The sequence below is a fragment of the Podarcis raffonei genome, chromosome 4 (assembly GCF_027172205.1).
Source record: "Podarcis raffonei isolate rPodRaf1 chromosome 4, rPodRaf1.pri, whole genome shotgun sequence".
NCBI classification, from domain to species: domain Eukaryota; kingdom Metazoa; phylum Chordata; class Lepidosauria; order Squamata; family Lacertidae; genus Podarcis; species Podarcis raffonei.
In genome coordinates, this window is record NC_070605.1 from 89,867,390 (window position 1) to 89,879,484 (window position 12,095).

The window sequence follows — 12,095 nt, forward strand, 5'->3', positions numbered from 1 at the left end:
GATTAAGGAAGTGCCACACTGGCAAAGTGCAGAGTATCAGACAATACAGCCATTATGGGTGAGCAAGAAATTTTCAGGGTGAAGTGTTAGGAACAGCAGGGTCCAACACATGCTGTTGCTAGTCCAATGGGCCAAAAGCAGGAGATTTGGTAGGGGGGTGGATTGGAGGTCAGATATCCAATTATATATCAGTTATCCCCCCCTGTTACAGCCACCCAACTGGCTCCACTAGAAGTAGAGCTGTTAGTATCAAAAGTCCCATGCTGTGGAACACTCTTCCAGCAGAGATTAAACAGGCATCAAAAGTGATCTTCAGGAATCTCTTGCAGACTTTGTTATGCTGGAAGGCCAAGACAGTGGTTTAATTCTTTCTTGATTATCCTGTCATTTTAATGAATGTTATTTAAGGAGGTGTTTTGTTTTGTTTTGTTTTGTTTTGTTTGTTTTTACAGTTCTGTACAGCACCCTGTTTTGAGAAAACATAAATGTGTATATATACATATAACTTAGCATACAGAGATGTTATGTTTTGTGTCATGGACCTTTACCCTGAGTCTTTTAAGTCCACTTACCCTTCCTGGTGGGTGGTGTTGCGGCTGGTATCTGGGAATCTACAGTGATCTGGCATGGGGGGCATAAAGTAGACGCCCCCAACAGGGTGCCCCTATTTGATGCAAGTCATAGGGCTCCCCCTATTGGTGGTTTACCCTTATATGGACTCCCTGCAGATGGGTGGGAGTCGAGATATAGCCTGGCTTCACCCAATGCTAAGCCAAACCGCTCACATCTGTAACCAATAAAGTGGTGGCCTATTTGAACCCATAAACCAAAATACTCTTTGTGGCGTTTGCCCTCCTAGGTGTGTGACATCATAGTGGGTTCATAAAGAAAGGGTAAACTAATTGTAAAATGACTAACCAATGGGAACCCAAAGGGCAGAGTTAGGGGCCATAAATTTTCTAATGGAGCTCAAGCAACTGACATTTTGTTATGTGGGTTAGCAGCTAAAATGAAGTGGGGATGTCCAGAACAGGGAAAAATAACAGATGAGGAAAATGAAAAAGAAAAACCCAACAAAACTTTGTTACTTCAAAAGTGAACATAGAGTTTATTCTTGTGGAATGTATACGACAGCACAAGTACTTCCAGGTTTATATTATTCACCAAGTGAAGGTGATCAAACTCGTCTTTTTTGGGGTTCTGGCAATGTCACACAGAATTGCACTCCAAGAGGGATGCAGAGAAAACTCTTTGACACTCTGATGCCTGAGGGCTGCTTTTCATTGCTGTGCCATCTCATGGGGAAAAAACATTTCTAATGAAAGATTTAACAGACATTCAAGTGACTCCGCAAAAGATATGCAAGCCACCAGTAGGAAATGGTGGATTTTGACAGTTTTACTTTTTCTCCATTTCTCTTTCTTTTTTCTCCATACTTAAGTTCGGGTCTCCATTTCAGTTTGCTTATTTATTCACTTTTGCACCATTGTGGTGAAAAAAGACCCTGTGACATTTCATTACAATTCAGTGCAAATTTCTCCTAATATACCCATTTTTGTATGCAGTTTTGCCTAATGTACACATTTTTTTGCAAAACAATGTCTCCAAATATAATGCACTTCATATTATGTTCCACTACTATGTGCATACTTTAACCTAATATGTGCACATTTGTACACATTTTTTTTGGCTAAAGAACTGCATTGCAAAATGCATTAAGAAGGATACTTTCATTTCAGTGCACAGATTGTTTCAAAAAGTGCAAATTATGTAGGTTCACTTTCAAATGTGAACGGAATCAAAATTCTCCCCATCCCTAGCCATCAACCAAGTGTTCATACATTTGCTTGTAATAAATTTTTATCCTCATCTGTATGCAGGTGAATTACTTATGGGAAGGATCCCATCTTTTCAAATAATGCTAATATAACCATTCTTATGCACTATTCTTAATGTGTGCAATACATTCTTGTTAAAAGATGGTCTAGAAATATGAAAAAATTGGCATTCATTTGCATGCCTTTGAAAGAATATATTTTGTTCATTTTAAGGGGTAATTAAGTGATATCATATGGGAATTATTTTGGATGCTAAGATATATATTCAGTGCACTGTACTTTAAGGAGACAAGATGCAGATAGAAATTAAGATAGTCAGGCTGGCATAAAAAGAGCTGTACCAGATGTGTCCCTTCAGCCCCACAGAGACCTGGTTAAGTTTTCAATCTCCCTGTCTCTAACTAGGACTTTAAAAAAAAGGACAAATAACTTGTGAAGCACCTGACTGGACAGACTGCGATACACACATCAGTTTTCCTATTATTATTATTAGGCAGAAAAACTAGTGCATCAGCAACAGAGAGCCTAGCCTGACATTGATTTCTGTGTTCTTAATGTCTACGGGTTTATTGCCAATGAGAATAACAACTGGACAGCTACTAAATTTTTGAGAATACAAAGGCTTATGACAGCTTCAGTTATAATTATGGCTTTAACACCTAAGTCTGAGGAAACAAACACCTCCTTTGGCAGAGTTATCAGCGACTGTCAATCAGAATTTAAAGCGTTCTACAAACAGAGATGGAGTTTTATTTTAGGGTCAGGTCACCAGATCATTCTCTAAAGCCCTGCAGCCTTGCGAGAGTTTAAGGTCAGGTCAACGAAAATAGTAGCAGGAAGGATCAACATAGCAAAGTGAGGAATGCATGTGTAGTTAACCCAGTTCCAATAATGACCAAGTTGAAGAATAACTGTACATTTGTGGCTATTTTTGGACTGCACACTTTGGTAATCAAGAGTAATTTGTGAATTAAGGAGGTGCATGTCAGAGGCTAAAATGCATCAGGCTCTTTCTAGTTTGCTGTTAATTTATCCCTATGTTTCCATGCTTTAGAAGCATTCTGGGATGGAAACTCCACTCCCAGCCACATTGGCATGAAGGTAAAAAAAAGCAACAGCCTCCCTGGAGTAGCTAAAATCAGCAACTGACACTAAGCCAATAGGCGGTGAAAGTAATAATCTGTTTTAGGGGAAGATTAGTTATTCAATTAAATAAATATACAAAGGGGCAAGGCAAATAACTTATGTCCTCACAAATCACTTGCCTGTCCAGTGGTCTTTCCTAAATTCTGACCGGCCAGACTAGGGACTTGTCCTGTGCCTAAAAAGCATGAGTCCAAGCTGTTTTCCACTTGTCTTGTACTTGCTGAGTGGTTTTCTGTTTACCCCACCACTTTCCCTGGGAAAACCCGTTCTTTAGTGCTGAATCAGAGCAGATGTCAATCTGTGGTAAACCTGATTAATGTTTGCTCCAATTCAGCAGTAAAGATGAGGTTTTCCACAGGTGAAAGCAGAAGTCTGGATGAGCCCTTGATCTTGCTCATCCTATAGTGGAGAGATTTCTTCAAAAACTTACCCTTCTCTATGAACTGCCTTTCCATCATTATTTATCTTCCAGGTTTGAAAAGAGCTGGACTGAACCAATATTTCTCACTAGCCTAACTTCCACCACACCAAACTTTTTTCAGCTACTTCTCCAATGATGATGATGATGATGATGATGATGATGATGATGATGCATATTTCACAGCTCAGTCAAATCAACACATAGTTCATCACTAAAAAAATGTCACCCCATGTGCGATGTTGCATCTGATTGGCCGTGCTGGTCCATGTGATTTTATTTACTCCATCTTAGAGATGGCGTAACATCACGTACCATTGAACAACACCATCCCATTGCCTTTGCTATTGCTTGTTTATTGAGTGACACATTGCCTTTTCATCCAGTATGCACACAAGACAGCTTACAATAACAAGATAACATTATGATCCAAAACATTCCTATACAATGGACGATTGGGTTGCGAACGTGATCCGTGCGGGAGACACGTTCGCAATTCACAGCACCACATCTGTGCATGCAAGGGTCGCAATTCAGTGCTTCTGCGCATGCACAAAGCACGATTTAGTGCTTCTGTGCATGTGCGAGTGCCGAAACCCGGAAGTAACCTGTTCTGGTACTTCCGGGTTTCGGCACATCCGTAACCTGAAAATGCATAACCCGAAGCATCTGTAACCTGAGGTATGACTGTACATTAAAAACATCAAACCTCAAATAAACTGAAACAAGCATAAGAGACAGTATTATGACAGAGGCAAGGAAAGAAGAACTGGCCATACCATTCACTCACCCCAGGGGCTTTCAGTATAACCAGTGCTCCCCCCCCCAAAAAAAAATGTGTAGTGGTACTTTCATTTTCCTACTCATATTGAAATACTGACCCTCAATGAGGCCAAACTTAGATACACAAAACATTTAGGGGTATACATACCCCTGTGTCTCCTCAGAAAAAAGCACTGAGTATAACATAATAGGAAAAGCTTTAAGAGAGGTCCCCCCCCCTCATTTCCACACTCCGTAGAGATTTGCTGCGTCCGCCATTACAGTGGTTCTCTCCAGCAGCCAAGACATGCGCTGGGCAGATGCCAACCAACTCAGAGAAGTAGACAGTTATCTGATCAGTAGCAGACAGTGTGCTGGGTGTTGATGCTTGCTTGACCTCCAATCACTCAAATTGCTGCTACTTACTGGGAGGCAGAGGGAGATGGAGAGGGAGGGAAGGCTGGCTGGCTGGCTAGCTGGTGCAAATGCACCAGTGGAAGCACCAGATTGGCACTGTCAATGGGATAGTGGACCCAGCTAAACTCTAAGGATCTTACTTTTGTCTGAGCTGGGTTAGTACCATTCACTTCCTGGGACCAGCTGTGCATTGGATTCATTCCCTCAACTTCCCTTTGGCTGCTGCCTCACCTCTTTACTCTCTGCCCCCAACCTGGAAGGAAAAAGGCACTTTAAGTCTTGGTGGGCAAGAAGTTTCATGCCCTTTTCCTGTCCTCCATAACATACCCTCCAACATGCTTCCAATGAAAATGGGGGTGTCCTATTCAACAACATCTTAAAAAGCAGAGACATCACCTTACCAACAAAGGTCCGTATAGTTAAAGCCATGGTTTTCCCAGTAGTGATGTATGGAAGTGAGAGCTGGACCATAAAGAAGGCTGATCGCCGAAGAATTGATGCTTTTGAATTATGGTGCTGGAGGAGACTCTTGAGAGTCCCATGGACTGCAAGAAGATCAAACGCATCCATTCTTAAGGAAATCAGCCCTGAGTGCTCACTGGAAGGACAGATCGTGAAACTGAGGCTCCAATACTTTGGCCACCTCATGAGAAGAAAAGACTCCCTGGAAAAGACCCTGATGTTGGGAAAGATTGAGGGCACAAGAAGAAGGGGACAACAGAAGACAAGATGGTTGGACAGTGTTCTCGAAGCTACAAACATGAGTCTGACCAAACTGCGGGAGGCAGTAGAAGACAGGAGTGCCTGGCGTGCTCTGGTCCATGGGGTCATGAAGAGTCGGACACGACTAAACGACTAAACAACAACAACATTCAACAACAACAGCTATTATTTTTATTTCTACTCCGCCCATCCGACTAGATTGCCGCAGCCATTCTGGGCGGCTTTAAACATGCATAAAAACACAACAAAACATTAAACATTTAAAAACTTTCTTATACAGGGGTGCCTTCAGATGTATTCTGAAGGTTGTATAGTTACTTTTCTCCTCGGCTCAGGGAGTCACATAATTCCATACCCTCCACCATTTTTCTGATGAAAATAGGGACATCCTAAGGAAAAGTGGGATATTCCGGGATCAAATCAGAAACTAGGCTGACTTCTGTAAATCCAGACATCCTAAGGAAAAGTGAAGGGACGCGGGTGGCGCTGTGGGTAAAAGCCTCAGCGCCTAGGGCTTGCCGATCGAAAGGTCGGCGGTTCGAATCCCCGCGGCGGGGTGCGCTCCCGCTGCTCGGTCCCAGCGCCTGCCAACCTAGCAGTTCGAAAGCACCCCCGGGTGCAAGTAGATAAATAGGGACCGCTTACCAGCGGGAAGGTAAACAGCGTTCCGTGTGCTGCGCTGGCTCGCCAGATGCAGCTTTGTCACGCTGGCCACGTGACCTGGAAGTGTCTCCGGACAGCGCTGGCCCCCGGCCTCTTGAGTGAGATGGGCGCACAACCCCAGAGTCTGTCAAGACTGGCCCGTACGGGCAGGGGTACCTTTACCTTTACCTTTAAGGAAAAGTGAGATATTCCGGGATCAAATCAGAAACTAGGCTGACTTCTGTAAATCCAGACCGTCCCTGGAAAATAGGGACTGGTTTCCATCAACAGTGGCAGCGCTTAAGCAGTAGCACCCAGAATGCAACCTGTTGTCCACAATTTGCGACGGTCATATGTTCTGGGGCTAGGGTCTGGCATAGGAGTGGAGATGACTTGCAGCTGGTTGCACCCTTCTCTTGAATTTTCACTTGGAAATAAAAAACCGCTGTAGTATAGCTCCCCCCTCCTTAAAAGCAAATAATCTCTTCTCACCTTTTGCTCCCTTTTTATCTTCTTCTGTCTCATTCCCTACTTACTTAGAGGAAAATAGGAGGCTGCATTTTCAATAACTTCAAACAGCCCCGTGGCTGTACAGGAACAGGAACACCATTTAATTGCTAGGAGACTCTTTTCTTCCTGAGAGTTTTGTGCCTTCCGAGGGGATGATATAGCTGTCTCTTAAAATGCCAAGTTTTTTCTTCTTCTGGGTCTATTTGTAATCGTATCTCCTTTATTGGCATTATTGTAGTTGTCATTATTTATATACTGTACTGTAAAATTATATACCACTATTCATAAAGGAAGATCAGAGTGGTTTACAACAATCACGCATAAAACTGTACAGTAAAATAAAATAGAAATGAAATTATTATGGATAACGCAAATTCTAGCTAGGAAAAAAAGCCAGGAGAAAAAATGTGAAAAGATATTCTGGCCAGCGATCTGATGATGCCAGCTTACTTATATAACATACATCTTTATAACAGAAGTCAGAGCTTCAGTTATACCCTGATGGTTTCCAGATCTTGTCACCGATTGGCAATTGTCTGCAGCGGACCATAAAATAATTAATTTTAGAACCAATTTAAGAAGCTGGCATTTTCTAGAATGAGGTTGGTCTCTTCCAGAGTTCCATTTCCCCACCTTACCTCCCTGAATGAGCTTTTAAACCTGTTGAAAAACTGGCCCTTCGGTTGGGGGGTGAGAAGAAATGATATCTCTCTCTCTCTCTTTATCGCTCAGAGTTCATGATCCTTCCACCATTTTCATTTTTAGCTTTTAGAACCTTTAGACCCCCTTTTTTTTAACAAGCCACAGAGAGGAAGAATTGACACTGAGGCTTTAGGACAAGGGGCTCTGTTCATTGAACATTTCAGGTGGCATGAAGTCACAACTCATTAGCTTCATAATGACATGGCCTCCGTGACCTGATGCCGGCTATAATGCAATTCCTTTTTTAGGTGATGTGCTTTTGGAAAAAAAGAAGAAAAAAAGATCAAACCATTTTCAAGTCTAAATGGCTACAAGTCCCCAAAAATCGTACAGGTGAACTGTTGCCCTGAGGAATCCCTAACTGCCCTTGTGTAGAAGATGGACATAAGTCTGGGCACTGGGAATATTCCACTGTTCATGGGCTTCCTAATAGAAGAAGAAGAGTTTGGATTTGATATCCCGCTTTATTATTACCCTAAGGAGCCTCAAAACAGCTAACATTCTCCTTTCCCTTCCTCCCCCACAACAAACACTCTGTGAGGTGAGTGAGGCTGAGAGACTTCAGAGAAGTGTGACTAGCCCAAGGTCACCCAGCAGCTGCATGTGGAGGAGCGGGGAATCGAACCCGGTTCACCAGATTACGAGTCCACTGCTCTTAACCACTACACCACACTGGCTCACTAATAGGAATATCTGCCATTTTGCTAGTCTAAGGAAAGCATTCTTATTCTTATTCTTATTATTACTATTATTATTATTATTATTAAAAACCCTATTAGCTTCCCTGGTGCTTGAATTTTGGAAGGAAGTGCGTGGAGCAGTGGAGGGAATAAGTTGTACTCAGTCTTCTTCTCTGGCGATCACTCATAGCCGAGTAAGATTGCCTTCCATGAACATGATTTTAACAGTAAGTGACTGTGGAGGCAAATTCTGGATCCACGCTTCCTTCCACAGTGGGGACATTGGTTTCCAGGTGGAAGTTGATCACAGTGAGGGTTTGCCAAACGTGCCTTCCTCTTAGCATGTTACTCCCTTTCGTCCTGAGTTCGAGAGTCTTCAAAACCCATGACACCTTCGGTAAAGGCTGTTCTCCAACTGGAGCGCTCGGGGGTCAGCATAGCTGAGCAACTGCCAAAGTCTATGTATCATCATTGGGTTCAATGCCAAACATGGATACCCATGGCCTTGCTCCTGCACCCCTTTGTGAGGTAAATGCCATAAATGTAAAGGACATGACTTTACCCTAAGAATCATGGGAAATGTAGTCTGTTAAGGGAGTTGGAACTGTAGCTTTTTGAATGGTCAACTGCAGTTCCAAGAATCCTCAGGGAGAAGCAATGTGTTTTAAATGTATGCTGCCTAAGTTTCGCTGCCATCTTTTAAGTGGGGGGACCAGTGACAGGATTTGCTTCCAACTTCATCTCCATCAAGCCCTGCATGTAATTTGGGTCCAGGGGAAGAGGACAAGCACATAGTGGTGAGACGAACAGAGGCATTCAGGGAGGGATCGCTTTCCTTCCTCCTCTTCCTGCTGCAATCGCAGCAGCGCCGACAGCAGCATCTCCCTCAGTCGCTCTGAGGCAGCTGCCCAGGCAGGAGTGGCGTGGTGTACCTCACCTTGGGGGGCGATTTATTTTAAAAACACATATATTTGCCATTTTGTCACTCCCCTCAGTACTGACACCTGGGGCAAACGGCCCCAACCACACACTCCTTTCCTATGCCTCTGCCTTCAGATGTCTTCTAAAAGTCAGGTAGCTGTTTATTTCCTTGACATCTGATGGGAAGGCGTTCCACAGGGTGGGCACCACTACCGAGAAGGCCCTCTGCCTGGTTTCCTGTAACCTCGCTTCTCGCAGTGAGGAAACCACCAGAAGGGTGGACCTCAGTGGGCGGGGGTGGAGCTGAACGATGGTGGTGGAGATGCTCCTTCAGGTATACTGAGCCGTTCATGGGGCAGTGCTGGATTAAACCCTGTAGAGGCCCCTTGGCAGTCAAAATCTGGGCAGGGAACAGGTCTCCTGTGCATGCTGGAATAACATTGAACTAAGATACAGTGGTATCTTGGGTTAAGTACTTAATTCGTGCAGGAGGTCCGTTTTTAACCTGAAACTGTTCTTAACCTGAAGCACCACTTTAGCTAATGGGGCCTCCTGCTGCCACCACGCTGCCAGAGCACGATTTCTGTTCTCATCCTGAAGCAAAGTTCTTAACCCGAGGTACTATTTCTGGGTTAGCAGAGTCTGTAACCTGAAGCGTCTCTAACCTGAAGCGTATGTAACCCGAGGTACCACTGTAGCTTGATTGTTGTGGTGAGTATTGGATAAAACGAGAGCAGGGAGGGGATCCCTCAGACCTGCACTCCACTCTGTGCTCTCAGATGCGGAGGAGCCCTCCCCCCACAAGGAACTGACAGCATGACTTTTGCCTTTCAACTGCTGGACAAAGATCAGCTCTATCTCCTGGGGGTCATCCAGGACTGCCAGGCAGCTTGGCTCAGGGGGCTCCGAACCCTGAAGTACTCCAAGGAGGAGACTGCCAAAGCCATTCTGGTGAGTGATGGGTGGTGTGAGGGACCCCCATGGGGAGGGAGGGGCAGAAAGGGGCTGCGTTTGGGGTTGGAGCCGTCCTCTGGAGACTCCTGGAAGGAGCTGACTTTCCTCCTCTGCTCTCTTCTAGAACATCCTTGGCCACTTGGAGTACTTCAGGGATCGCCCCCTGAGCCTGACCCTGGCCTTCGAGGCCCTCCTGCAGTTGAGGTGAGTGGGGTCTTTGGACTGGGCGGGGCTGCAGGGGGCAGAACTCCAGGGGGAGCTTTGGGTGGGCAAGTCAGGCAGGAGGGAGAAGGGGACAAGGGAGACTTGGAGGAGGCAGTGTCTAACCCCTTCCCTTTCTCTCTCCAGTTTTATGAGACCCCACTTCAGTCCCTCTATGGTGAGTGCAATCCTCCATAGAACAACAGAGGCAGTTCTGGGGAGTGCAGAGGAGGACAAAGAGGTATGTCCTCTGCTTTAACTTCTCTTCGCACAGCTCTTTCTTCTTCCCACACTCTTACAAAATTTAACCCAGAAGCACTCAACCTCTCTTCTCTCTTTTCCCACAGGAACTGAAGAGGCCATTCCAGAGCCTGCTGGGGGGTCTCCTCCTAGAAGCCCCCAATACTAGCACCCTTCTCCACTTGCTTACCGTAAGTATCCTGATAGCATCAGGAGTGGATTTAGGGTTGCCCCCCCCCGTCCCTTACCCAACTGACTGTCCCATTTCTTTCATCCCGCAGGACCTCCGATATTGCGCCCTTTTGGGGAGTGAAGACCAAAGGAAATTAGCGGCCAGCAGTATATCCCTGTTGCTGGCCCTTTCACGAAGATTACCATACCTAAGAGTAAGTATTTTGCCTTCCTGTATTCAGTTCTTTGGTTGCTTCCATCCTTCCTGGGTGGGGCTGCTTCTCTTACACCCATCCAGGGTGGGGTTCATAGTGTCAGCTGACTCATATTTGTCTTTCCTCTGCAGAACACAGTAATCCGGCCGGAGCTGGCGTGCTTCAGGAATAATCTGAAAGAAGGTAAGCCCCACACCTTGGGGACAGTGAACTCCCTGTCCCTTGTTTGCCCAAGACACACCTCCCAGGTCTTCTTGCTGGGAGTCCTGCAGGACCTGCACCCTGCCTGGCAGGCCTTTCCCACCTGGCCTGGGAGGGCAGCATCCAGACTGACTCCAGCTACAAGAAGCGGAGAGGACTGAACTGATTTTCTCTCTTTTTCATTCTTTTCCATCCAGATGACATCATCATTGAGGAGTTATGATTTCCCTCCTTGAAGAAATTGCTGCTCTATTTGGACATCTCAACTGGCCAAAGACTGGCAGAAGAAGAGGCACTGAGAATCAGGAGGGGGACAGATGATTTAAGCAGCCATGAAATATGGACTGAAATTGGGCAGAACAAGAAAGAAAGAAAGAAAGAAAGAAAGAAAGAAAGAAAGAAAGAAAGAAAGAATCCATGACAGATGGTCATCTAATCTCTGCTTTAAAACCTGCAAGGAAGAAGAGTCCATCACCTTCCAGGGGAGTCCATTCCTCTGTTGAACAATGTTCAGTCAGAATCTCCTTTGTTGTATCCTGAAGCCATTGGTTCGAGTCCTACCGTCCAGAGCAGGAGAAAAAGCGCTTGTTGCATCTTCCATCTGAAAATGGCTCTCTCTGGTCTCACTGGATCAAGCTGATCCATTTTCTTGCATTACTTAAACTAAATAGTTTTTAATGGATTTTGAATAAACATGCAATAAATTGTTACTGTTTTGAATTCCATTGTATTATTGTCTTCCATTGATCTGGACACTTTTCTGTTGTTGCAGCCTAAAACAGCATTAGCATTTTTTTTTTGATGCTGCATCACTCTCAGGTTGACTCATGTTAAGCTTGTGGTCCACTAAGACCCCTAGATCCTTTCCCCATGTACTACTAGCAAACCAGATATCCCTCGTCTTATATTGGTGCAGCTGGTTCTTCCTGCCGAAGTGCAGAACCTTAGATTAGTCCCTATTGGATTTCTTTTTGTTTTTGGTCATTTATGATTAAGTTATTAGGAGGAAAATGGAATTAGGAGTCATTTTCATCAAAGGAATTAAGGCAATTTATACAGATCAAACTGCAAACCTGATTGTAAATAATGCCATTACAGGAAAAATGTAAGGTGTAGAAGGGGACAAGGCAAGGATGCCCCCTATCACTGCTTCAATCTATATCAGCCCTAGAGGTTTTGGTGCAGAGGATAAGAAATAATTCTGACATAAAGGGGATAAGGGTGGGCCAACGGAATTATAAGATAAAAGCCTTTGCGGGTGATGTGGTGTTTTCTGTAGAAGAATCATTGACAAGTGTACCTAAGTTATTACCATTTTCAGAGTTGGTTACATTATTGGCAACTACATGAAATA

General features: G+C 44.5%; 1 protein-coding gene across 3 annotated transcripts in view; it reads left to right on the forward strand.

The window, feature by feature from the left end:
* LOC128411931 (uncharacterized) overlaps nucleotides 1-11,461 on the forward strand; it is a 120,849-nt gene extending 109,388 nt beyond the window's left edge. Inside the window, exons 1-6 of one of the 3 annotated variants that reach the window (XM_053384555.1) lie at nucleotides 8,789-9,710; nucleotides 9,838-9,917; nucleotides 10,062-10,155; nucleotides 10,262-10,345; nucleotides 10,436-10,723; nucleotides 10,939-10,967. In XM_053384555.1, coding sequence (XP_053240530.1) covers nucleotides 9,576-9,710; nucleotides 9,838-9,917; nucleotides 10,062-10,155; nucleotides 10,262-10,345; nucleotides 10,436-10,681 — 639 coding nt within the window. In that variant the 5' untranslated portion in view covers nucleotides 8,789-9,575 and the 3' untranslated portion in view covers nucleotides 10,682-10,723; nucleotides 10,939-10,967. Of the gene's footprint in view, nucleotides 1-8,788; nucleotides 9,711-9,837; nucleotides 9,918-10,061; nucleotides 10,156-10,261; nucleotides 10,346-10,435 lie in introns of those variants that run through there. The other 2 variants (XM_053384554.1, XM_053384553.1) reach the window with 2 other exon arrangements.
* Nucleotides 11,462-12,095: the final 634 nt, after the last annotated feature.